At 41.5% G+C, this 25,319-nt stretch overlaps 1 protein-coding gene across 1 annotated transcript; it reads left to right on the top strand.

The window, feature by feature from the left end:
- Positions 1-2,217: 2,217 nt before the first annotated feature.
- LOC120877533 lies at positions 2,218-6,565 on the top strand. The gene is given in 6 exon segments (XM_040259884.1): positions 2,218-4,139; positions 4,141-5,354; positions 5,357-5,430; positions 5,433-5,647; positions 5,767-5,941; positions 6,518-6,565. Coding segments are annotated over 6 exon segments (3,648 nt in total).
- Positions 6,566-25,319: the final 18,754 nt, after the last annotated feature.

Genomic DNA, 25,319 nt, shown 5'->3' with positions numbered 1-25,319 from the left:
TTTTCTTAAAAGAAAATGTATATGAATAAACTATGACAAAAACATCCAGTAGTTTCTAAATGAGCTTCAATAGAGTTGTCCAAAATGAACTGCCAAAGATACTTTCAGGAACTAGAAACAAACCCATAGAGGCCAAACTTCCTGTCTGAAGCTTTGCCCCAGTTAGTATTCCTAAAGCCTGATATAAAAATATCAAAGAAAAATTTATTTTCATTATCCTTAGGAGATAATCCCCAATAGTAGCCTAGAATTGCGACTTATAGCTCACTGAGAATTCAAGATCTCCCAATTAATGGTGTGTTTAAAAGTGCCATTTATGACCAGAAAACGAACTTTTGGCCTAAAACATTTTGTAAATTTGTAAATGAAAAGAAGATAACGTGGTTTTTGTGAGACTAGAGTATTTTATAAGCGGCCCTATGGTTTTCTAGCTAGAAGATGTAGGAAAATGCTTTGTTTCTTTTTACTGTCTGAAATTTCTTTTTGAAATCTTCCTTGTTGGCTTCAGTAATTAGTTTGACTCGTCCACTGCACTGCAGGTGTCCCAGAGACAGAGGATTGGTCCAAGAACTTAGCACTCTCCACTTGTTTAGTCCAGAGAGGATGTGGCCCTGAGTGTCATGCTGATGGTGAAAATGGAGAAGCTCAAGAATGTTAGGACCAAACAGGTGCCATGACAGGCTTCAGGGGGCCAAGGTAGGCCTAAGTCTCCTTCACAGAGGGGCTGAGTTATTGCCAAGGAGGAACTGAGATCATCTTTTGCTGGCGCCAGGGCTCGACCAATCAGTATACTCCCTGTAGCCTGGTTCAAGCCTATCAGGATGAGGATGAAAACCCCCTAAGAAAGCCTACGTGCGTGAAAATCTAGCCAATTAGTAGATGCTAAAGAACCCTTGCAACCAATCTGCCCCTGCCAACTCCCTGTCTTTGTCCTAAACCTATAAATACTGCTGTAATTCAGGGCTCAGGGCCCTTGCTCCACTCCACTGCCCTGGATGTGACCTGGGTCCTAGCTCGAGCTAGCAATAAAGCCCTTTTTGCTTTTGCATTGCCAGGGATGTCCTGTTTTCTCAGCTGTGGGGGCTCAGACTGCGGGCATAACATTTGGGGGCTTGTCCGGGATCCCCTGGCTGAGAAGAACAACACCTTCCAGGCATAAGGGAAGCCTCACTAGGAAGAAGTAAATCTGGACGCCAGCATCAGGTCAGGGGGTGAAAGAGTCGCCCGGCCAGCATAAGTCCGAGGCCCAGCATTCAAGCTGGAAGGCAGCTGGTTCTGTGAGCCATTCTGTAAAGGAATGGGGGAAAACGTTTCTCCCGATCCTGAGTCTGGTGGGCAGTGGACGCCCTTCAGTAAGGTAACTTTGGGGAACAGGATGACAGCAACCCGTGATAAACCTAGTTCAGTGTTTTCGGCCGATATTTGTTCGTCTACTGTCTGTCGCTTGTCTCTGTGTGCCGGCGCCGTGCTTGCTTTTTGTGTTGCTTATTGTGGGTGTTGCCGTCATGGGTCAAAGTTATTCTACACCACTATCTGTAATGACTGACCATTTTTCCGATTTTAAGTCCAAGGCTCAGAATCTATCAATGCTAGTAAAGAAGAGCAAGCTAAAAACCCTATGCTCATCTGAGTGGCTGACATTTCAGGTTGGCTGGCCGCTGGAGGGAACTTTCGGCCTGCCGGTCATCCTGGCTGTTAAAGAAAAAATAATGGCTCCTGACCCTCGGGGCCATCTGGACCAAGCTTCGTACAACCTGGTCTGGAAAAATCTAGTAGAAAACCCTCCAGTTTGGCTGAAACCCTTTATTCACAACCCCTCCAGTGCTTCTGTTCCACAGGTCCTGGTCGTGGAGGCCCCCAAGGAAGAAGACCGTGAGGCACGGGAGAGCCGGAAGAAACCGATACTCCAGGAATCTTCCCTATACCCTAGCCTGATTGATTTAGACACTGAAATCCCGCTTCCCCCATATATCCCGCCACCCTTGCCCCTGCAGGTACCTCAGGTGTTGTCCGGAGAACAAAGAGGGGACCCAGAACCCTCGGCTCTGCAGCAGGAGAGGGGCCAGCCCAGGGAACTCGCGGAAGGACCCGAGGGGGCGGAGACTTGTCTGACTACGGGAGCCGAGAGGCATCTTCGTCCACCGTTCGGGCACTTCCTTCTGTGTTGGGCCGACAAATCCTGACGGGGAGTGGACCTACTAATACTGGCCCTTCTCTATGAGTGACTTATATAACTGGAAAGCTCAAAACCCCTCTGTTTCTGAAAAACCCCAAGGCCTTATTGATCTTTTAGATTCTATCCTGTTTACTCACAACCCTACTTAGGATGATTGTCAGCAGCTGTTGCAGGTGCTTTTTACCATGGAGAAGCAGGAACGAATTTTGTTGGAGGCACGGAAACATGTCTTAGGAGTGGATGGAAGGCCCACAGTGCAGCCCCACCTGGTCGAAGAAGGGCTCCCTTTGTTGCGACCGAACTGGGATTTTGAACGCGCTGAAGGTAGGGAGCGTCTCCGAGTGTACGGCAAGACTCTGATGGCTGGCCTCCAAGCAGCCGCCAGGAGACCAACTAATTTGGCTAAGGTAAATCAAGTAAGGCAGGAGCCGAATGAGAGCCCGGCAGCCTTTTTAGAGAGGTTAATGGAGGCTTTCAGGCAGTATATGCCCATGGACCCTCAGGCTGATGAGTCACGCGCAGCAGTCTTGCTAGCCTTTGTTAATCAGGCAGCTCCGGATATCAGGAGGAAGTTGCAGAAGACAGAGAGGCTGGGAGAACAGTCAATACAGGATCTGGTAAGGGCAGCTGAAAAAGTGTTCAATAACAGAGAGACCCCTGAGGAGAGGGAGGAACGAATTAGATGGGAAGAAAGGGAATATAGAGCTGAGGAGAACCGGAAGAATCAAAAAGAACTGGCTCAAATCCTTTTTGCGGGGACGAGAATGGGGCCCGATTCCCAGAGAACTAGAGACACCCGGTCAGGAGGAGGGGAGAAACCAGCTAGACAGGCCCTAAAGAGAGACCAATGCACCTACTGCAAAGAGCAGGGACATTGGAAAAATGAGTGCCCCAAAAGAGACCTGAGGAGAAAGACTACCAGAAAGGAAGACTCTCCATCGGGGACTCACGTCTTATATGCAGGAGAAGATAGTGACTAGGGAGGTCAGGGCCCGGCACCCCTCCCCGAGTTCTGGGTAACTATTAATGTGGAGGGGAAACCAGTTGGCTTCATGGTGGATACGGGAGCTCAGTAGTCGGTTCTCAATCAAAAATTTGGGCCGATGTTCAAAAAGACTAGCTTGGTCCAGGGAGCCACCAGGACAAAAAGATATTACTGGACTACTAAGCGAAAAGTGGACTTGGGAGCCCAACGGGTGTCCCACTCATTTCTGGTGATCCCGGAATGTCCGGCTCCTTTATTAGGAAGAGACCTATTGGCCAAAGTCAATGCGCAAATCCACTTTGACTCTGGGGGGATATCAGTCACAGAAGGGCTTGGACAACCAATCCATGTTTTATCCCTGGCACTGAAAGATGAATATAGACTATATTCACCAAAGCCCCCTGCAACAGTGGATCCTGCTATGCAACAGTGGATTCAGAAATACCCTCTGGCCTGGGCAGAGATAGCAGGAGTAGGACTGGCTAAACAAAGACCTCCCATTGTTGTTAAATTAAAAGCAAGTGCTACTCCTGTGAGGGTGAAAGAGTATCCCATGAGCCAGGAGGCCCGGCAAGGAGTTATGCCACACATACAGCGCCTCCTGAAGGCAGGAGTTCTCAAAAAGTGCCAGTCCCTATGGAATACTCCCCTATTGCCTGTGAAAAAGCCCGGGGGAACAGACTTTAGACCAGTCCAAGATCTTTGTGAAGTCAACAAACGGGTGAGTGACATTCATCCCACTGTCCCTAACCCATATACACTCCTGAGCAGCTTGCCACCAGACTATGTTTGGTATACAATCTTGGACTTGAAAGACACCTTTTTCAGCTTGCCTCTGGCTCCCCAGAGCCAGGAGATCTTCGCATTCGAATGGACTGACGAGGACGGCCAAACTGTGGGGCAGCTGACCTGGACTCGCCTCCCACAGGGATTCAAAAACTCACTGACGTTGTTCAATGAGGTTCTAGGCGAAGATCTCTGAGTATCGAACCAGCCACCCTGATGTCGTTCTGTTGCAGTATGTAGATGACCTAATGCTGGCCGCTACTACTAAGGAGGTATGCCTAAAGGCAACAGGCGATCTCCTCCAGACTTTGGGGACATTGGGGTACCAGGCAAGTGCGAAGAAGGCCCAAATTGCTAAACAGGAAGTCATTTATTTGGGATATAAAATAAAACAGGGACAAAGATGGTTGACTCAGGCTATGAAAGAGACTATTCTATGGATCCCCAAGCCAACGACTCCCTGGCATGTGAGAGAGTTTTTAGGGACTGTTGGGTACTGCAGCCTATGGATCATGGGGTTTGCTGAAAAGGCCCGGCCTCTATATGAAGGAAGCAGAGAAAATAAGAACTGGACTTGGACTAAATCAATGAGGCGGGCATTTCGGGAACTTAGACAGGCGTTACTAGAAGCCCCAGCCCTTGCTCTCCCTGACCCAGCTAAGCCATTTCAATTGTTTGTGGATGAAAAGCAGGGAGTGGGGAAGGGACTCCTGACGCAGCAATGGGGACCTTGGAGACGGCCTGTGGCATACCTTTCTAAATGACTGGATCCAGTAGCTGCGGGATGGCCACCCTGTCTCTGTATCATCGCGGCCACTGCTCTCCTTGTCCATGATGCTGACAAGCTGACTTATGGACAGCGTCTCCTGGTCTACACTCCTCATGCCATAGAGAGGATCCTCAAACAGCCACCGGGTAAGTGGATTTCTAATGCTCGCTTAATCCATTACCAGGCCCTGCTGCTGGATGCTCCCCAGATACACTTTCAAACACCTTGTTTTCTGAACCCTGCCACTTTGCTACCCATCCTGGAGGAGGACGAGCCCCTCCATGACTGTGTTGAAGTGTTAGCTGAGGTAACCACCATACGAAAAGACCTCAGCGACTTGCCATTAAAAAACAGTGAGCTGGTATGGGTCACAGATGGGAGCAGTTACATAAAGGATGGACAGAGAAAAGCAGGGGCAGCCATAGTAGATGACACTGGGAGGATCATCTGGGCTGAGGCTTTGCCCCCTGGAACATCTGCCTAAAAAGCAGAACTGATAGCTATGATACAAGCACTAGAGAGGGCAAAAGGAAAAAGAGTCACTATTTACACTGACAGCCGATATGCATTTGGCACTGTGCACATTCAAGGCCCCATATATAAAGAGCGGGGGCTCTTGACAGTGGAGGGAAAAGAGATTAAAATGAACCTGAGATTCGCAGACTCTTGGCAGCGGTCCACTTGCCCCGGGCAGTATCCATACTGCATGTGTCCTGGGACACCAGGAAGGAGAGGATGCCAGAGCCCGAGGCAACCGTGCTGCCGATGCAGCAGCCCGTGAGGCAGCTGCTGGAGACCACGAGGCCCATATACTGACTGTGGGATTGCCACCGCCGGGGATGGGAACACTTCCCCCAAGCCCCATATACTCCCCCTCTGATTTGAGCTGGGTGCAAGATAATACCACCCGTCCTGCTGGTGAAAACGGATGGTATTGTGACCAAGATGACAACCTGTTGCTTCCTGCTGACCTGGGCAGGCATCTCTGTACCCATTTACATCAAACCACCCATTTGGGAGAGAAAAAGACTTTGACACTCCTACAAACAGCACAGCTGCAGTTTCCCCAACAAAAGAAAACCATACAGGATATAGTCCGCACCTGCAAGGCCTGTCAGATGATGAGACCAGGAAAAGGACAGCACACAGGTGTAAGATATCGGGGGGAAAGGCCAGGACATCATTGGGAGATAGATTTTACAGAAGTAAGACCAAGCAAGTATGGGTACCGTTACCTGCTAGTTTTGGTTGATACGTTTTCCGGGTGGGTAGAAGCTTACCCCACTAAAAAGGAGACAGCGATAGTAGTAGCTAAGAAGCTCCTAGAAGAGATTATACCTAGGTTTGGGCTGCCGGCATCTATTGGCTCTGATAATGGACCTGCATTTGTGAGTAAAATTGTTCAGGGACTGGCCTCAGCCCTGGGGACCAAATGGAAGTTACATTGAGAATACAGTCCCCAGAGCTCAGGACAGGTAGAAAGAATGAATCGGACCCTAAAAGAAACTTTAACAAAACTGGCAATAGAGACTGGCAGGGACTGGGTGACCCTCCTTCCCTTCATGCTTTTTTCAGGCATGAAACACCCCCTATAAACTGGGTCTGACTCCCTTTGAAATTGTATATGGACGTCCGCCCCCCATTTGTCCAGTGTTTGAGGGAAAGACCAAACCACCTGTCTCGCTATGTGCTTTCCAACAGGAGATGCTAGCTTTGAGTAAGGTGCATAAACATATCTGGTCATTGTTACGGAAAATTCATGAGGGCCAAAATGAGGGAACGATCCTGTCTCATATTATAGGCCCAGGAGATTGGGTTTGGGTTAGAAGACACCAATCAAGGACCTTAGAACCAAGATGGAAGGGCCCTTATGTTGTTCTTACCACCCCTACTGCCCTCAAGGTAGACGGAATTGGACCCTGAATACATTGCAACCACATGCGACAGGCCACTCCAGAAGAACAAGAGAGGGCTCAAAGAGAATGGAAGTCAACACTGCATCCCTCCAATCCCTTAAAAATGAAGCTCGTCCGACAGCAGATCTCGGATGGATCACTCTGACTCTCCTGATGATGGCCGCCCTCCTCGACCCTGGGACTGCCAGCACTGACCTGCATCAACCTGTCAAGATCACCTGGAGACTTTGAAATGGGCTGACGCGAGAGGTACTCAATACGACCACCGAGATACATCCTCCGAACACCTGGTGGCCTGACTTATACTTTAACCTCAAGGACTTAGTGGACACCCCTTGGTCAGCGTCTCTGACCCGATATAGAGGTTTTGGGGCATGTCCTAGTCATAAAAGTAATGGGGAAACTTGTGGGGGTATACAACATTATTTCTGTAGGTCATGGAGCTGTGTTACTTCAAATGATGGGGCATGGAAATGGAAAACTAGCAACCGAGATTTAGTCAACTTCTCCTTTACTCAGCCTTTGCCAAGAGATGAGACCGAATTCTATGATCAGGAAGATAAGATACCTGAAAATGAGATTGCTCAGGTAAAATTAATGTTTAACCAAAAGTTGGCTCTGCAGGAAAAGTCTTGGGTGTCTGGATTATCTTGGGGCTTCCGACTACAGGCCGAGTGGTTCACTGTAAAACCTGGGGGAATCTTGATTATGAGTCAGATCATAGAACCTATCCAAACCTAAAGTGTAGGCCCCAATCAGATCGAGAATCCAGGCCCACAAAGAGTGTTTAAGGCAGATCCGACTCAGAGGGCTACAATTCTGAGCCCTACACCCTCCGTTTCCTGACCAGGAGACCAGCCTAATGTAACAGAGGCCCTCGACCCCTTGTCCCCCACCTCCAACCTAGAAACGTCGGACCTGTTATGGGATCTAGCTAAAGCAGCCTTTAAAGCCCTAAACCATTCTAACCCCAGAGCAACTCAATCCTGTTGGCTCTGCTATACTCTTCACCCTCCCTTTTATGAAGCAGTAGGCTTAGATGTTTCTTACAACCTGTCCACCAGCTCAGATCCACCTCAATGTCACTGAAGAAAACATAGGGTCGGTCTCACTATGAGAGAAGTTTGGGGAAGAGGACTTTGCTTAGGTAAAGTTCCACTTGAAAAGACTCCCTTGTGCGCCCAAACAGCCAATCTCACAGAACTGGATCAAGTAGAATGGATTGTGCTCGAGGCAGGGGGATGGTGGGTCTGCTCACATACCGGGCTGACTCCGTGTCTACATGCATCGGTCTTTAATCCGAATAGAGAGTTTTGTGTATTAGTGACTGTAATGCCCAAAATCTTATATCACCCTGAAGAAGCTATGTATGACTATTGGGCCAAGGAGACTACAGACCAGTTGGGGAAAAACAGAGTTAAGAGAGAGCCTATCACAACCATCACACTAGTGACCATATTTGGTTTCAGGATTGCCGGGGCAGGGACAGGAATAGCATCCCTAACTATGCAAAATCAGGGATTCACTTCCCTACTAGCGGCAGTAGATAAAGACATTATCCGTATAGAACAGTCAATCAGCCACCTTGAAGAATCCCTAACTTCACTGTCAGAAGTGGTTTTGCAAAACAGAAGGGGATTAGACTTGATCTTCCTACACCAAGGCGGATTATGTGCGGCCTTGGGAGAAGAATGTTGCTTTTATGCAGACCACACTGGGGTGGTGAGAGAGTCCATGGCAAAAGTGAGAAAAAGATTAGCACAGCAGAAGAGAAAGTGAGAAGCCCAGCAGGGATGGTTCAAGTCCTGGTTCCATCAATCTCCTTGGCTAACAACACTAATTTCTACCCTACTTGGACCGCTCATTATACTCCTACTCATTCTAACCTTTGGCCCATGTATTTTAAATAAATAATAACCTTTGTAAGGGAGCGAATCAGTACCGTTCAGGTAATGGTACTGAGGCAACAATATCAGGCAGTGTCTCAGAATGGAGAGGAAGACTCCTCTCAAGGATAAAAAGACGGGGGGAATGTTAAGACCAAACAGGCGCCATGACAGGCTTCAGGGGGCCAAGGTAGGCCTAAGTCTCCTTCACAGAGGGGCTGAGTTATTGCCAAGGAGGAACTGAGATCATCTTCTGCTGGCACCAGGGCTCGACCAATCAGTATACTCCCTGTAGCCTGGTTCAAGCCTATCAGGATGAGGATGAAAACCCCCTAAGAAAGCCCATGTGCGTGAAAATCTAGCCAATTAGTAGATGCTAAAGAACCCTTGCAACCAATCTGCCCCTGCCAACTCCCTGTCTTTGTCCTAAACCTATAAATACTGCTGTAATTCAGGGCTCAGGGCCCTTGCTCCACTCCACTGTGCTGGATGTGACCTGGGTCCTAGCTCGAGCTAGCAATAAAGCCCTTTTTGCTTTTGCATTGCCAGGGATGTCTTGTTTTCTCAGCTGTGGGGACTCGGACTGCGGGCATAACAAAGAAGATAAAGAAAGCAAACAAAAGGTTGAAACCCTTGGATGCTGGTCTGGATGAGGCAGACTGAATCTGGGGGAGCAAAAATGAGGGGTGCATGGTTGTCATGCTGATCTCCCCTGCAGGATGGGAAACAAGAGAAAACGGTGACTGCTTTGTAGAGACCCTTCTCCAATAGTCCCTGGACACCATGTTGTGCATCCTAAATACTGTCTTAATTAATAAAGATGATCCCATCATAAGAAACCCAGAAAAAGCCAGAAGCTTAATTGGAGAAGGCCAAGACTAGGATAGAAGAAACCATGTAAAACAGTATTAAGGTTTTGTTTGTTCATTTGTTTGGTTTAACTATGCAGAAGTAAACTGACATCAGTTTTGTTCAGTTCAGTTCAGTCACTCAGTCGTGTCTGACCCTTTGCGACCCCATGGACTGCAGCACGCCAGGGCTCCCTGTCCATCACCAACTCCTGGAGTTTACCGTACAGCTTATCAACTAAAGCTTCAGGTTACCTTACCTGTGTTCATGCTCAGTCGTGTCCTGCTCTTTGTGAACCTATGGACTGTAGCCCGACAGGCTCCTCTGCCCATGGAATTTTCCAGGCAAGAATACTGTAGTGGAGGGCCATTTCCTACTGCAGGGAATCTTCCTGACCCAGGGATTGAAACCAAGTCTCTTGTGCCTCCTGCATTGGCAGGCAGATTCTTTACCACTGTATGTATTTTAGTTGCTCAGTGGTATCTGACTCTTTGTCACCCCCATGGACTGTAGTGTGCTAGGCTCCTCTGTCCATGGAATTCTCCAGGCAAGAATACTGGAGTGGGTTGGCATTCCCTTTTCCTGAGGATCTTCCCAACCCAGGGATTGAAACCAGGTCTCCTGCATTGATGGCAGATTCTTTACTGTTTGAGCCACCTGGAAAACCCATTTCTGGGAGTTACTGTGTGTGAGTTTTCGATAGAGGGGAGAATCCAGCTTGGTATCAGGAAGCATTTCTCTGTATTTCTGGTAAATGGCTCAAAAAATCTCTGAAGAAAAGGACCATGCGTCTGTAGTAACTTCGATGGTTGATTTTCTTATTCTAAATAAGTAATCGCTTTCATGATTGTGCACAACCTTTTGCTGTCCTGCATTTCTGTATTTCTTCTAAAGGGTCTCCCAATATTGTATACGCTTCAGGCCCAACAAAATGTGGATTGGTCCTTGATTTTGTTTTATAGTTAGTTCACAATTTCAGACAGGCAGTTGGACACTTTCCTGACAATTTAGAAACATATATCCTGTGAACAGATGATTTATGAAATATCTGTAGTGTTTGCTACTCATGTCTGAGTGATCTTCTTGGAAAGACTCATCTCAGAGACAAAGTCACTAAGAGAGGAAAGGGTCTCCAAGAGGAGACTGCCTTCTAACAGTTTTATTAGAAGTCTAAAGAAGTTATTTAGTCTTCTTCCAACACATAGCTATTAAGAGATGAAAAAACCTGGTCATCATATATATTAGGTATGAAAAATGGGACATCACATAATAGGCGGCAGCTGGAGCCATTTGGGTCACTGACACGTGTATTTGTTATTATTAAATTTGGAGAGTAATTTTAGCGCTTCTGAAAGCAAGAATTTCACGTCCTTGTGTACTTTGTCAACATTTTTCATAATATAAAGTATATTTCCTCTAACAGAGGATACAAGATAACAAAAAATTCTCCTCATCATGGAGTTTATTTGTGTAAGCTTTTAATGCCTAGTAGGTATTCAATAAATACTTATTGAATGAAGAAATTATTTCAACCCTCAGATAATGACTCCTAGATATAAAGGGTATATATTTAAATTACCCAGTGATAATCAAACTTCAAAAATGACTAGTGCTTGCTCATGGACGGGAAAACAATTTTTAAGGAATTTTTCAAATAATTGATTGTATTTTTGTTTTAAAATACATATCTTTTCATTTCTAGCTGCTAGTATTAATTGCTAACATGTGGTAGATGCTCAATAAATGTTTGTTGAATTCATGAATGAACTAGGCATATTAAGGGTTAGTTTATCAATCTGAAATTACACATAGTTTGTTTACATTTAACCTGACAATTTATTTGAAAAATGATGTGGAATTGTCAGCAATATATAGAAATTACATCTAATGACAGCTATGCATGAGACCCCCCAAGGAAAACTCAAAAATAGACTAGATGAGAAGTAGAGAACATTTTTTAGTCTCAAACTGACAACCCTGCGGTAATTATATGGTTAAAGATAGTAAGGAGGGCCAGTAATAAGCATGGTCCAGTAAAAAGGACAAAGGTGGAAATTTGAGGTTGTGAAAAAAAAAAAAAAGCAAGTAAGGGGGATGATTAAGATATATGCAGGAACTGATGGTTTACTTGATGAAGCTAAAGCAATAGTATGTTAAAGAGTAATGAGATGTTTGTTTAGAAAATTTGGGTACTGTGGGCCCTGTTGATGAAGGGCCTTAGATGCCAGCCTCAGGGATTTAGATGAGATGCCAGTCAAGAAAAAGTGATTCTAAGAGACTGGCATGATGAAAACAGTGTTTGAGGAAGATAATCCTGGCAGCTGTGTGCAGGATAGAATGACAGGCTCTGAGGCTAAAGATTTAGCAGATAACTGGGGGCTTCACAATAATCCTAGTAAGAAGATGAAGTTCTGCTCTTGGGAGGTTTCTAGAGAAAGGAAGAGGAAAATAGAAATGCACAAAGAGGGGCAGGGCCAACATTTGATTGACTAGGGGGAGACTTAGGATGCCAGTTAAATGGTGGGGTCCTTTGACTGGGTTTAAGACTTACTTACATGTCACGGACTTCACGAGACATGCTGTCTGACATAGCTGATGGAAAAGTATGAAACACTGAGATGCAAATTGTAAACTTTGGGAACTACCAACATGCGTATGGTAGCCGAAACTGCACAAATGGGCAAATAGAATATACAGAAAGAAGAGAAAAAAAAAAATCAAAGTAAGCTTTATGAGTTAAGAATAGGAAAGGAAGGACTTCCCTGTCGGTCCAGAGGTTAAGACTCTATCCTTCCCATGCAGGGGCCACGGGTTCAATCCCTGATAAGGAGGGGAGGGGGAAAGGGGAGGGGAGGACAAAGGAGATAGAAAAGAGGGAAACCACAGCTGAAGAAATAGGAAGGTCATGTTTTATGAGGAAAAGGAAAATTCCAAAGAAACAGTGACCATCGGGACAACTATAGTCAAGGAGACTCAGTGAAAACTTAGGAGGGTTATTCATTCATCTGGGGGAAGAGGAGGGAGAAGAAATTGTTTCCTTCTTTTTAAATAACTTTTTCATAATTACCCAGAAAAATATGAGAATTGTATTACCAATGCTTTCAAAAAGATTAATACAAGTTTTAATATAAAGGATTACATACTGATGTACAGACTTGATTCAATGTTGCTGCTGAAAGCTATACAGTGAAAAAATTCGGTGATTTTCATCCTCACAGCTGAAGATAAGCAGTTCAAACCAACTCCTAAATGGAAGAATTAGATATACTTGTAACTTTAGGGTGGATGAGTCATATTTTAAGCGTTCTTTGCTGGACTATTCTTAGTGACTAGATGCAGAGGCTGGTGGATATGTTTCTGTTCTCTCGCTTAGTTTTCAAAGCACTAGAAATAGAAAGGAGTGAAGAATTTAACCTTGTGGAAAACATTAACAAACGCTTATTTCTAAACTTACTGAAAATCTGTGAGAGATGTGAAAACAAGTCAAAAGTTGAAAGGAAACTGAGATGCATACTCCTGTCTCTATGACTGTGATATTTACAAAGGGAGTAAAACAAAAAATGGACTTCTCTTTTAAAAGATAAGGGTCTATATGTATTTGATAACAAACAGTAAATTATATTTAAGTACATTTTGTGATACATGGTAAAACATGATTTCCTATTAAAATGAGTCTATGTGGTCAGTTTTCTTGTGGTGTGTGCTCCAGTCATGTCTGACTCTGTGACTATTCTTATTGGTAATGTAAGGCTGACAAGGCTGAAAGTTATTTACAGTTAATTCTTTGTGGTACTGTTGTCAAATATGTATGTGATGGTGCTCAGTGCTTATATAAGTAACTGGTTTATTAGGCAGTTTCATCCTGGTGGGGTATAAAGTGAAGTGAAGTGAAAGTTGCTCAGTCATGCCCGACTCTTTGTGACCCCATAGACTATACAGTCCATGGAATTCTCCAGGCCAGAATTCTGGAGTGGGTAGCTGTTCCCTTCTCCGGGGGATCTTCCCAACCCAGGGATTGAACCCATGTTTCCCGCATTGCAGGCAGATTCTTTACCAGCTGAGCCTCCAGGGAAGCCCAAGAATACTAGAGTAAGTAACATATCCCTTCCCCAGCAAATCTTCCTGACCCAGGAATTGAATCGGGGTCTCCTGCATTGCAGCCAGATTCTTTTCCAGCTGAGTTACCAGGGGTTTAAGTATGAAATAAATTTATTTTTTTTCCAATTGCTACTTTCAACCATGCTCTGTTAAGTCATTCTTTCCAGACCTCATAAAATTATCTTAGATTGTTTCCATAACTTAAAATTTAAAAAAAATTGGGATATAGTTGCTTTACAATGTTGTGTTAGTTTCTGTTGTACAACAAAGTGAATCAGCTTTAAGTAGACATATGTCCCCTCCCTCTCAGACCTTCCTCCACTCCTTTATCCCACCCCTCTAGGTCACCAGAGAGCACCAAAGTGAACTCTCTGCTCTGTAGAGTAGTTTCCCAGTAGCTATCTATTTTACTCATGGCACTGTATATATGTCAACCTTTCATCCATTCTAAGATGTTGAAAAATTGATTCCATTCTAGGATGACATAGGTTCAACTACATGCCAAATTATCCCAGTTTCCCTCTGTGTCCTGTGCTTGTTTAAAGGTCTGAGGAGACTGCACTGTGAAGTTATGGGTCCTGTTGTTTAATTTCTTCTCCCTTTATAATTCTGTCCCCTCCTTTTCTGGGTTTACTTTTCTCCTCTTACAGCAGAGCCTGGGAAGAGAAATATGAAACAGGTCAAATGTTTACACCTGCATTCCAAAGCTGGCTTTCTTATCTGGGATTCAAGTATGAATTATTAAAGACTTCTACTCAGATTCTCACTCTCGGGTACCTTCCATAGTCTCTTGTTGCTGTACTCTTGTCGTTTGTGATATTAGTAAGGCAACTCCAGCATGAACATTCTACAGTTTCTATCTGGCTAAATAGTGGGCATGCAGACTGCTCCAATAGAGCCTATTTACCACTGACTGTCACCAGTTCAACTGTTTTAACCAGGTAGACACAGAAGGCATATCCCCAGCAGTGTTGTCCATGGGAAATTAGGTGCAGTTTCTCCTTTGTGCAGGTAACCCCAAATTCAAAAGAATTCTCTTCACTTGACTTGTGGTTGCTCAAGGGATAGAATCATCATCTTTTCCCTTTTGCCTTTCAGGCAAATGATAGCTCCCAGCCTACTGTAACCAGCACCCCAGGTCCTTAATCATCACCTGTTGGCTGACTTCTCTTTATTAACTGTCCGCATCCTGTGCATTGTTCTTTTACTAAATTCTCTTCAATAATCTATTAGAATATGTCTTGCGTTTCCTGTCATGACTCTAACTAAAATGAATGATAAACACCATCTCTGCAACTGCATACCATGTATATTTTAAGGTGAAAATGTGATTTACACATGTTGTCTTATGAGCTATTCATATCCAAATTTACTAGAGAGAGAACTTTGGAATATGCCAATTTGAATTAAATCTCAGTTCTAACATACACAGACTCATTTGTAAAGTAAGTATATACATGCCTGCTTCATGAATTTGATGTGAATATTCATAGAGTTGAAGATTCAATGAGATAAAGGTGATAAAGGATACCACCCACATGGGTCATATTCAGTATTCATTCAGCATCTACTTGATGCCGGGCTCTATGTTCTTCCTATACTGTAAAATGTTTTATAAATACAAGTTAATGTAACTCAGTCTGATAGAGGAGAAAAACTTGAAACCATGAAAGCGCCCTTGTTTGTGTGGAATGAGGAAGACCAGCCTGGAGAAGATATACTGGCTCTTCCCTGTGCCCTTCATTTGATTCTGTTACTGTAGCATCAGTGTCGTCATAGATACCCAGTTTTTAACCCTCTACTAATGCCCTGGGATTTCTTTGGAGAGAATGATGCTAAAGCTGAAACTCCAGTACTTTGGACATCTCATGCAAAAAGTTGACTCATTGGAAAAGACTCTGATGTTGGGAGGAACTGGGGGCAGGAGGAGAAGGGGACGACAGGGATGAGATGGCTGGATGGCATCACTGACTCGATGGACGTGAGTCTGAGTGAACTCCGGGAGTTGGTGATGGACAGGGAGGCCTGGCGTGCTGCGATTCATGGGGTCACAGAGTCGGACACGACTGAGTGACTGAACTGAACTGAACTGAATGAAATTTAGGAAAGCAAAATGTTTTAAAATATTGAAATTGCCTGGGAATTACTTTATATATGAGAGTAACAAAAGTGAAGGGAAAAATTATCAAGACAGTGCTACGATTACTAAGTGGAAATACAACAATAAAATTGAGTCCCCCTAATTTAAAACTTTTAAAGTAAATTTCAAATGCTCATAATTAATGTATGAGTAGATTTTATTTCAAAAAAACCTTGTTTAAAGAAAGAATGTCATGCTGAGCATTAGCAAGTTTGGAATTTGGATCTATTTCTGCCATTGACTGGCTATTGCCCTTGGACAATAATTTAACTCTTAGAGGTATTATTTCTAGTTCAGTGGTTCAATTAAAATATTATTAACATAAATTTATAAGTAACATGGTTAGTATTCCCCAAATTAGTGATTCAGTATAGTTGAGAAAAATATGTTAGACTCCTATGATGTGAAAAGCCCTCTGCTAGGTACCCCTGTGGGAAGATAACTGAACAAAGATCTCGACCTGACCTTAGTGAGACAGAGGGAGTAAAATGGCAATGGCAGTAAGAACTACATACATCTATAGCCAAGATTAATAAAGTATTTAATGAAAATGCCAGAAGGAGCCATTTTTCATGTGTGAGGGAAGAAATGACACTGCAGAGTAGACAGCTTTTATAAATCAGTAATTCTAACTGAAAATTATCTTCAAGAGAAGTCATGCATTTAAAAAAAAAATAGTTCTCAAAAGTATTTGCATCTTTTTTGTGGGGATGAAAAAATATCAAACTTCAAAATTACTGAAAAAAATTGATATTGAGTAAAAATGAATATTTGTTTTTCTTTTGGTAGATTTTGGCCTAATGCCTAACAAGACCACTAACTCATTAAAATAATGCTTTAGAGTCAACACCAAAGTGAAGGCTTCCGTTTTCCCTATTCAACATTTCATCACGGATCCCATCTCTGAACAAATACAGGGGAAAACATGGTTTCTACACAGTCACCTGATAAGTTTGGTGATATGCTAAGATCTCTAATGATGACGAAGATAATAACCTTTTAAAACTCTCAAATATTACTATGTCATTGTGATAGGACTTTGAATATACATTATAACCAGTGGTATCAGGGGTTCTATACCATAGTCATCTGTATTCTTATACATTCAAATATGTGATGAAATTTCAATGTTTAGAAGTTTCTAAGTCCCAGAAAAGAAGATGATTCTATAACTATGGGAATTCTTTAAAGCTCCATTTATATGGGTCAAGTATATGAGTGACTGTATGATACATATATTTATAGATGAATCTCTTCGAGTTGCAACTCAGTTTTGTTATTACCAGTGTTTCTGAAGTCACAGATATATTTATTCTATATCTGGAATTAAGTTATAATTTTATCAGGAAAGCAATCTACTTGAAGGAAATATATGAAGTATCCTATGTAAAGTGAATAATAACGTATAATTTGATTTTGACTAATGAATATTTTTGTACATTACTTTTTGTTTAAAACAAGGGCACACTGGCATGGTCATTAAATTTCAGGGCCTTAAAAATCTCTGATAAGGAGTTTCTCCTTTGATATATAGGCCTGGGCAAAAGTGAGGGGATTTCCCTGGTGGTGCAGTGGTTAAGACTGTGCTCTCACTGCACCGGTGCTCACTGTGTTCTCAGGGCACCGGTTCGATCCCTGGTCAGGGAACTAAGATCCCACATGCTGCATGGCATTTGTTGTTGCCGTTCAGTCGCTCAGTCATGTCCAACTCTGTGACGCCATGGACTGCAGCACGCCAGGTTTTCCTGTCCTTCACCATCTCCCAGAACTTGTTCAAACTCATGTCCATTGAGTTGGTGGTGCCATCCAGTCATCTCATCCTCTGTCGTCCTCTTCTCCTCTGCCTTCAATCTTTCCCAGCATCAGGATCTTTTCTAATGTGTCCTCTCTTTGCATCAGGTGGCCAAAGTATTGGAGCTTCAGTTTCAGCCAATTCATTCACCAATGAATATTCAGGACTGATTTCCTTTAGGATAGACTGGTTGGATCTCCTTGCAGTCCAAGGGACTCTCAAGAGTCTTCTCCAACACCACAGTTCAAAAGCATCAATTCTTCAGCACTCAACCTTCTTTATGGTCCAACTCTTACATCCATACATGACTACTGGAAAAACCATAGCTTTGACTATATGGACCTTTGTTGGCAAAGTAATGCACAGCATGGCCAAAAATAAAATTTTAACAGTGGTAGTGGGGTGTGTGTATGCAAGTGTGTGTGTTTTGGAGGGGCAGTAATTAACAGCCTTCCTTTTTCCATCTGGGAAAGAACATATGGGTTTTGCCATCTCATCTTGTTTCCCTCTCCTGCCCTCTAAAAGGAGAAGAGTGCAGGTGTATTCTCCTGAGTACAGTTGTCATAGAGAATGGCTAATTGCATTTCCCCAGAGGGATGAGTAGGTGGAGGGAATTGTGATGTGCTGGGAGCATAGCAAGGGAGAAGCTTGGGGTGAAGAAGCTAGAAATGATCTAGAAAAGTAGATCATAGAAAAGAGAGTGAGTTCTTTTGTACTAAGGCTATAAGAAGAATCTAGGCATTTCAAGGTGTTAAAAAAGAGAGGATTCTAATTAGCATTGCACAAATTCCATGCTGCATTGCATAAATGTTTTTAAAATATGCAAGAAATGATTGTTTATGTTTGAGCTATGCTGTTCTAAAGCAAAATGGGTCATGAAAACAATCATCTATGTAAGATATATTCTCTTATAATAGGTAGGGGAGGTTACTTGATGTTTATGGTATACAGTGTTTTAGTCAGTCATGTCTAATTCTTTGTGACCCTGTGGACTATAACCCGCGTAGGCTCCTCTGTCTATGGAATTCTCCAGGCAAGAATACTGGAGTGGGTTACCATTTCCTTCTCCAGGATATCTTTCCTACCCAGGGACTGAACCCAGGTCTCCCACATTGCAGGCAGATTCTTTACAGTCTGAGCCACAGAACTCTATAAATGTTAGCAGTTACTGTCAAGGATTTTTTTCAAGGAGACAAACATACACGTTGCAGGATACCTGTAGAAAGAATCTCTGAGAAAGGATTATTTCATTTCCTTTATAACAAACACTACTTAAACCAACAAACAAGCTTTTTGTGTTTTCTGATCTATTTGATTTCTCATTATTTCAAGTAACATTCTATACAACAGTATTGTAGAACAATGAGATAATTTGAGCAAACTCATGGAATTTTCTGAATTACAATTTGTTCTAAAGCAAAGGAGAAAGAAGTGAACGAATGGGTTCTGACCCTATGTGATGGGGAAAACTATGACAGGCTTAATCATAAAGAACCTTACACTATTTAAACTTTTCACAAGTATGGCTTAATTCTAACCTCTCGGTAGATCACAAACCCATTTAGAGCCCACAGACTCCTTTGAAATCCCCACTCAGTGCTATCCTTTCCACACTTTAAAAAAATAATTATTAATTTTCTCTAGAATGTATTTACCTTCCTGTGAAAGATGTAAACAACTTAAATGATAAAAACTGCCACAGATATAGGACATTCATAAAATTCAGTGCTGCAAATATGTGGGGAAATTTGCACATTATCTGGAATATAAATTAGAAGATTTGAATGATGGATAACCAAAGTTTTAAAATGGTACAAATCTTTTGTGTAACAATCAGGTTCTAGAAATTTATCTTAAGGAAATAATCAAGCATGAACTTAAATATTCTACAGTAATCAAGATGCTCTATGATTATCACTAGTAAGAAAACTTATGACAAGAAACAAGTAACAGATTAACAAATGTATTAGAAATATGTGTGTGTGTGTGTATATATATGCATATATACACAGTATAATTCAGTCATTTAAAAGTATATTATGGGTAATTTTGCAATTTTATGTATGTAAATAATACATGAATAATTTAAGTGATAGATGGCATAGAGATAGAATAACAAGTTAAAGGCCTAGATTGCTATTTTCAGTAATTGTGTTCTAGATAATAATGGCCAACCTTCCCACTAGAGGCATCTATGAAGCCAACAAAACATGTTTTACAAGAATTTAAAAGTATGAAAATACTATCAAGATGGTAAATCAGCTTCAATATGGTTTCAATAAAGAAAGCACACCAAAGACTGTGATTAAAAAGAAATGTACTGACATAAGGTAATTTCTGAGTTTGAATTTCATACTGAAAGAAAAAATCCTCCAAAATAGAGGCATAAAAAAGACGATTTCAAGAGAAGTTCTAAAAATCTACTTTGGGTGAGGAAAAATTATCCCAGATGGAAGTCAGAAGTCTAAGAAGGAAAGAAAACAATAATAATGGCAAATTGACTATATGTAAAAGTAAAGACGATCTGATGATTATTAACATAGAACTAAAATAAGTTTTAAAATAGCAATAAATGAAGAGAAGAATAAAAGATAATTACTGTAAGGAATATGTTCAAGGAATATGAAAAAGAATTAATTTTAAGGTATTTATAAGTTCAGTTCAGTCGCTCAGTTGTGTCTGTTTCTTTGCAACCCCATGGACTGCAGCACATCAGGCTGCCCAGTCCATCACTATAAACTAAAATAACAGGAATTGCATACATAACTTCCAAAGAGAGAATAAATTTAAATAATAAAACTTTATTTTAAAAATGTAAGAAATGAGAAGTAGAAAAAACTGTGATAAATGGAAACAACAATTAAGTTAGTAGACTTGAAGTCACATTATATACACCCCGTTAAATGAAAGGAGACTGAATGCGCCTGTGAAAAGATTAATGTCGTCTGACTATATATTTTTAAAAATACAAGTATTAGATTAAATCTTACTAAATTGCCAATAATCATAAATTTTGACCATGGGAATTATAATTTCATATGATTCAGCTAACAGTGTTATTTGGAAGAGATAAATATAAAACACCGAGGGTACAGAAACATTGAAGTTAAAGAAATGGAAAAAACACCAGCGCAAACACTAACCAAAATAAAGTTGATTTCAGTTCAGTTCAGTCACTCAGTTGTGTCCGACTATTTGCGAACCCATGAATCGCAGCATGCCAGGCCTCTCTGTCCATCACCAGCTCCCGGAGTTCACTCAGACTCACATCCATCGAGTCAGTGATGCCATCCAGCCATCTCATCCTCTGTTGTCCCCTTCTCCTCCTGCTCCCAATCCCTCCCAGCATCAGAGTCTTTTCCAGTGAGTCAGCTCTTCACACGAGGTGGCCAAAGTACTGGAGTTTCAGCTTCAGCATCATTCCTTCCAAAGAAATGCCAGGGCTGATCTCCTTCAGAATGGATTGGTTGGATCTCCTTGCAGTCCAAGGGACTCTCAAGAGTCTTCTCCAACACCACAGTTCAAAAGCATCAATTCTTCAGTGCTCAGCTTTCTTCGCCGTCCAACTCTCACATCCATACATGACCACAGGAAAAACCATAGCCTTGACTAGACAGACCTTTGTTGGCAAAGTAATGCCTCTGCTTTTCAATATGCTGTCTAGGTTGGTCATAACTTTTCTTCCAAGGAGTAACGTCTTTAATTTCATGGCTGCAATCACCATCTGCAGTGATTTTGGAGCCCCCAAAAATAAAGTCTGACACTGTTTCTACTCTTTCCCCATCTATTTCCCATGAAGTGATGGGACCAGATGCCATGATCTTCATTTTCTGAATGTTGAGCTTTAAGCCAACTTTTTCACTCTCCTCTTTCACTTTCATCAAGAGGCTTTTTAGTTCCTCTTCACTTTCTGCCATAAGGGTGGTGTCATCTGCATATCTGAGGTTATTGATATTTCTCCCGTCAATCTTGATTCCAGCTTGTGTTTCTTCCAGTCCAGTGTTTCTCATGATGTACTCTGCATAGAAGTTAAATAAGCAGGGTGACAGTATACAGCCTTGACGTACTCCTTTTCCTATTTGAAACCAGTCTGTTGTTCCATGTTCAGTTCTAACTGTTGCTTCCTGACCTGCATACAGGTTTCTCAAGAGGCAGGTCAGGTGGTCTGGTATTCCCATCTCTTTCAGAATTTTCCACAGTCTATTGTGAAAGTCAAAGGCTTTGGCATAGACAATAAAGCAGAAATAGATGTTTTTCTGGAACTCTCTTGCTTTTTCCATGATCCAGCAGATGTTGGCAATTTGATCTCTGGTTCCTCTGCCTTTTCTAAAACCAGCTTGAACACCTGGAAGTTCATGGTTCACGTATTGCTGAAGCCTGGCTTGGAGAATTCTGAGCATTACTCTACTAGCATGTGAGATGAGTGCAACTGTGTGGTAGTTTGGGCATTCTTTGGCATTGCCTTTCTTTGGGATTGGGATGAAAACTGACCTTTTCCAGTCCTGTGGCCACTGCTGAGTTTTCCAAATGTGCTGGCATATTAAGTGCAGCACTTTCACAGCATCATCTTTCAGGATTTGAAATAGCTCAACTGGAATTCCATCACCTCCACTAGCTTTGTTTGTAGTGATGTTTTCTAAGGCCCACTCTACTTCACTTTCCAGGATGTCTGGCTCTAGGTGAGTGATCACACCATCGTGATTATCTTGGTCGTAAAGATCTTTTTTGTACAGTTCTTCTGTGTATTCTTGCCACCTCTTCTTAATATCGTCTGCTTCTGTTAGATCCATACCATTTCTGTCCTTTATTGAGCCCATCTTTTCATGAAATGTTCCCTTGGCATCTCTAATTATCTTGAAGAGATCTCTAGTCTTTCCCATTATGTTGTTTTCCTCTATTTCTTTGCATTGATTGCTGAGGAAGGCTTTCTTATCTCTTCTTGCTATTCTTTGGAACTTTGCATTCAGATGCTTATATCTTTCCTTTTCTCCTTTACTTTTTGCCTCTCTTCTTTTCACAGCTATTTGTAAGGCCTCCTCAGACAGCCATTTTGCTTTTTTGCATTTCTTTTCCATGAGGAGGGTCTTGATCCCTGTCTCCTGTACAATGTCACGAACCTCATTCCATAGTTCATCAGGCACTCTATCTATCAGATCTAGACCCTTAAATCTATTTCTCACTTCCACTGTATAATCATAAGGGATTTGATTTAGGTCATACCTGAATGGTCTAGCGGTTTTCCCTATTTTCTTCAATTTAAGTCTGAATTTGGTAATAAGGAGTTCATAATCTGAGCCACGTCAGCTCCTGGTCTTGTTTTTGTTGACTGTATAGAGCTTCTCCATCTTTGGCTGCAAAGAATATAATCAATCTGATTTTGGTGTTGACCATCTGGTGATGTCCATGTGTAGAGTCTTCTCTTGTGTTATTGGAAGAGGGTGTTTGCTATGACCAGTGCATTTTCTTGGCAAAACTCTATTAGTCTTTGCCCTGCTTCATTCTGTACTCCAAGGCCAACTTTGCCTGTTACTCCAGGTGTTTCTTGACTTCCTACTTTTGCATTCCAGTCCCGTATAATGAAAAGGACACCTTTTTTTTGGTTTTAGTTCTAAAAGGTCTTGTAGGTCTTCATAGAACCATTCAACTTCAGCTTCTTCAGCATTACTGGTTGGGGCATAGACTTGGATTACTGTGATATTGAATGATTTGCCTTGGAAACAAACAGAGATCATTCTGTTGTTTGTGAGATTGCATCCAAGTTCTGCATTTCAGACTCTTTTATTGACCATGATGGCTACTCCATCTCTTCTATGGGATTCCTGCCCACAGTAGTAGATATAATGGTGATCTGAGTTAAATTCACCCATTGAGATGGCTGGATGGCATCACTGACTCGATGGACGTGAGTCTGAGTGAACTCCGGGAGTTGGTGATGGACAGGGAGGCCTGGCATGCTGCAATTCATGGGGTTGCAAGGAGTCGGACACTACTGAGCGACTGAACTGAACTGAACTGAGTCCGTTTTAGTTCGCTGATTCCTAGAATGTCGACATTCACTCTTGCCATCTCCTGTTTGACCACTTCCAATTTGCCCTGATTCACGGACCTGACATTCCAGGTTCCTATGCAATATTGCTCTTTACAGCATCAGACCTTTCTTCTATCATCAGTCACATCCACATGTGGGTATTGTTTTTGCTTTGGCTCCATCCCTTCATTCTTTCTGGAGTTATTTCTCCACTGATCTCCAGTAGCATATTGGAGATAAAGTTGATTTATCTACATTAATATCAGAAAATAAGATGAAAAATAGAAAGCATTAGCAGAGATAAAGAGGGTCAATTAATAATGATCAAAGTTTCATTTCAGTAACATACCACAATTTGTAATTTTTGAGCATTTAAATATGGTAGTCTTAAAATATAGAAAACCAATAATGGACAATAATACAAAAAAAATTTGACAAATCCACAATCATAATAAGTTAGTTTAGTGTGAATTTCTCAGTGAATAAAAACAAGATAAGGGAAAAAATCAGTAAAGAATTCTTGTGCTAAAATCCTTAGATTTGAGCAATAGAATTAGCAAATAAACTAGGGATGGATATAGAACATTGAATTTAACAACTTCTATATAAACACTAGTGGTAAAAATGGGAAAAAAGGATTCATGAACTTAAAAGAGATCAATACAAAGAAAGTTAAAAAAAAAAAAAACAGCTGGCACATAACACCAGAAACAACCTCAAAGAATATACAAATAATAGAACATAGAAAAAAAAAAAAGAGTATACTATAAATGTAGAATATACAAACAGTCATATCATATATTAATAAAACTCCAGAAGAATATTTACCAAGGAGTTAACAGATTAACAATAGATAATAAATATTGTTTAATTTCCCTTTCTTTTTCCATGTTGTTAAATCTCAGTAAATATTTAAATGCTTTTTATAAATAACTTATTTTTCATCCGTCAAAATAAGGAGAGAATATTCTCATAATTAAAGTGAAGCAGTATTTTCCAATGTGAGGCAGAGGTAATCTGTACAATATCATCTCAGTTTTCTATTTTAAAAAGATTCCCAGGCTCTATGCCAGACCTGTAATCAGAATATTTGGAGGGTATGCCTGGAAACCTGCAGGTTAATCTTTTAGCATTCACGTTAGAGAACCATTGAAATTGAAGGAAAGTGGAGTTGGTCTAATACAGGAAAGCTAGCAATAATTTCAATGATTGACAGTTATAATAAATGCCAGATAGATTTCCTTCTCTGTAAGCAACTTGATATGGCAGGATGAGTCAACTGTGGATATAGAATCTGTTATTTTACTGTCATATTCACATTAGAGCTTGGTTTTGTGATTTGAGAAATAGAACCCCTTAATGGAATTAATTTTGACATTCACAAATACTGGTGTTTCACTTAGCTTTACCTTACATACTTCTGAAGTCAGATTTCAAAAGGTTTTTTGTTATTATTTCAAGCATAAAGGATCAAATCCTTAAATGCACTCGGTTTAGATGTACCTGTATATTCCTGCATGTACAAAGCTAAAGACTAAATATGCTTTTAAGTGAGTTGGGGGGAGGGGATAGTAGTTTGAACAGAGGCTCTAAAGAATAGGCACTAAATAAATTATGTCTTCAATTCTTAAAAAAATAAGCCCAGCAATTTGATAAATGTCTATGAAGTTAGATTTCCTTTCATCCCTTACTAAGGAAACTTACTCACAGTCCAAATGGTTAATAACTTTTATTTTGCTAGAATTTTATATAATTCAAGCAAAATTCAAATATATTTGAGTTGATATTCTACATTTATAGTATACTCTTTTTTTTTTTCTATGTTCTATTATTTGTATATTCTTTGAGGTTGTTTCTGGTGTTATGTGCCAGCTGTTTTTTTTTTTTTTTTAAC

The sequence above is a fragment of the Oryx dammah genome, unplaced genomic scaffold, assembly GCF_014754425.2.
Source record: "Oryx dammah isolate SB20612 unplaced genomic scaffold, SCBI_Odam_1.1 HiC_scaffold_18, whole genome shotgun sequence".
Lineage (NCBI taxonomy): Eukaryota > Metazoa > Chordata > Mammalia > Artiodactyla > Bovidae > Oryx > Oryx dammah.
The sequence above is the reverse complement of the archived record's forward strand: the minus strand, read 5'-3'. Positions and strand labels throughout refer to the sequence as shown.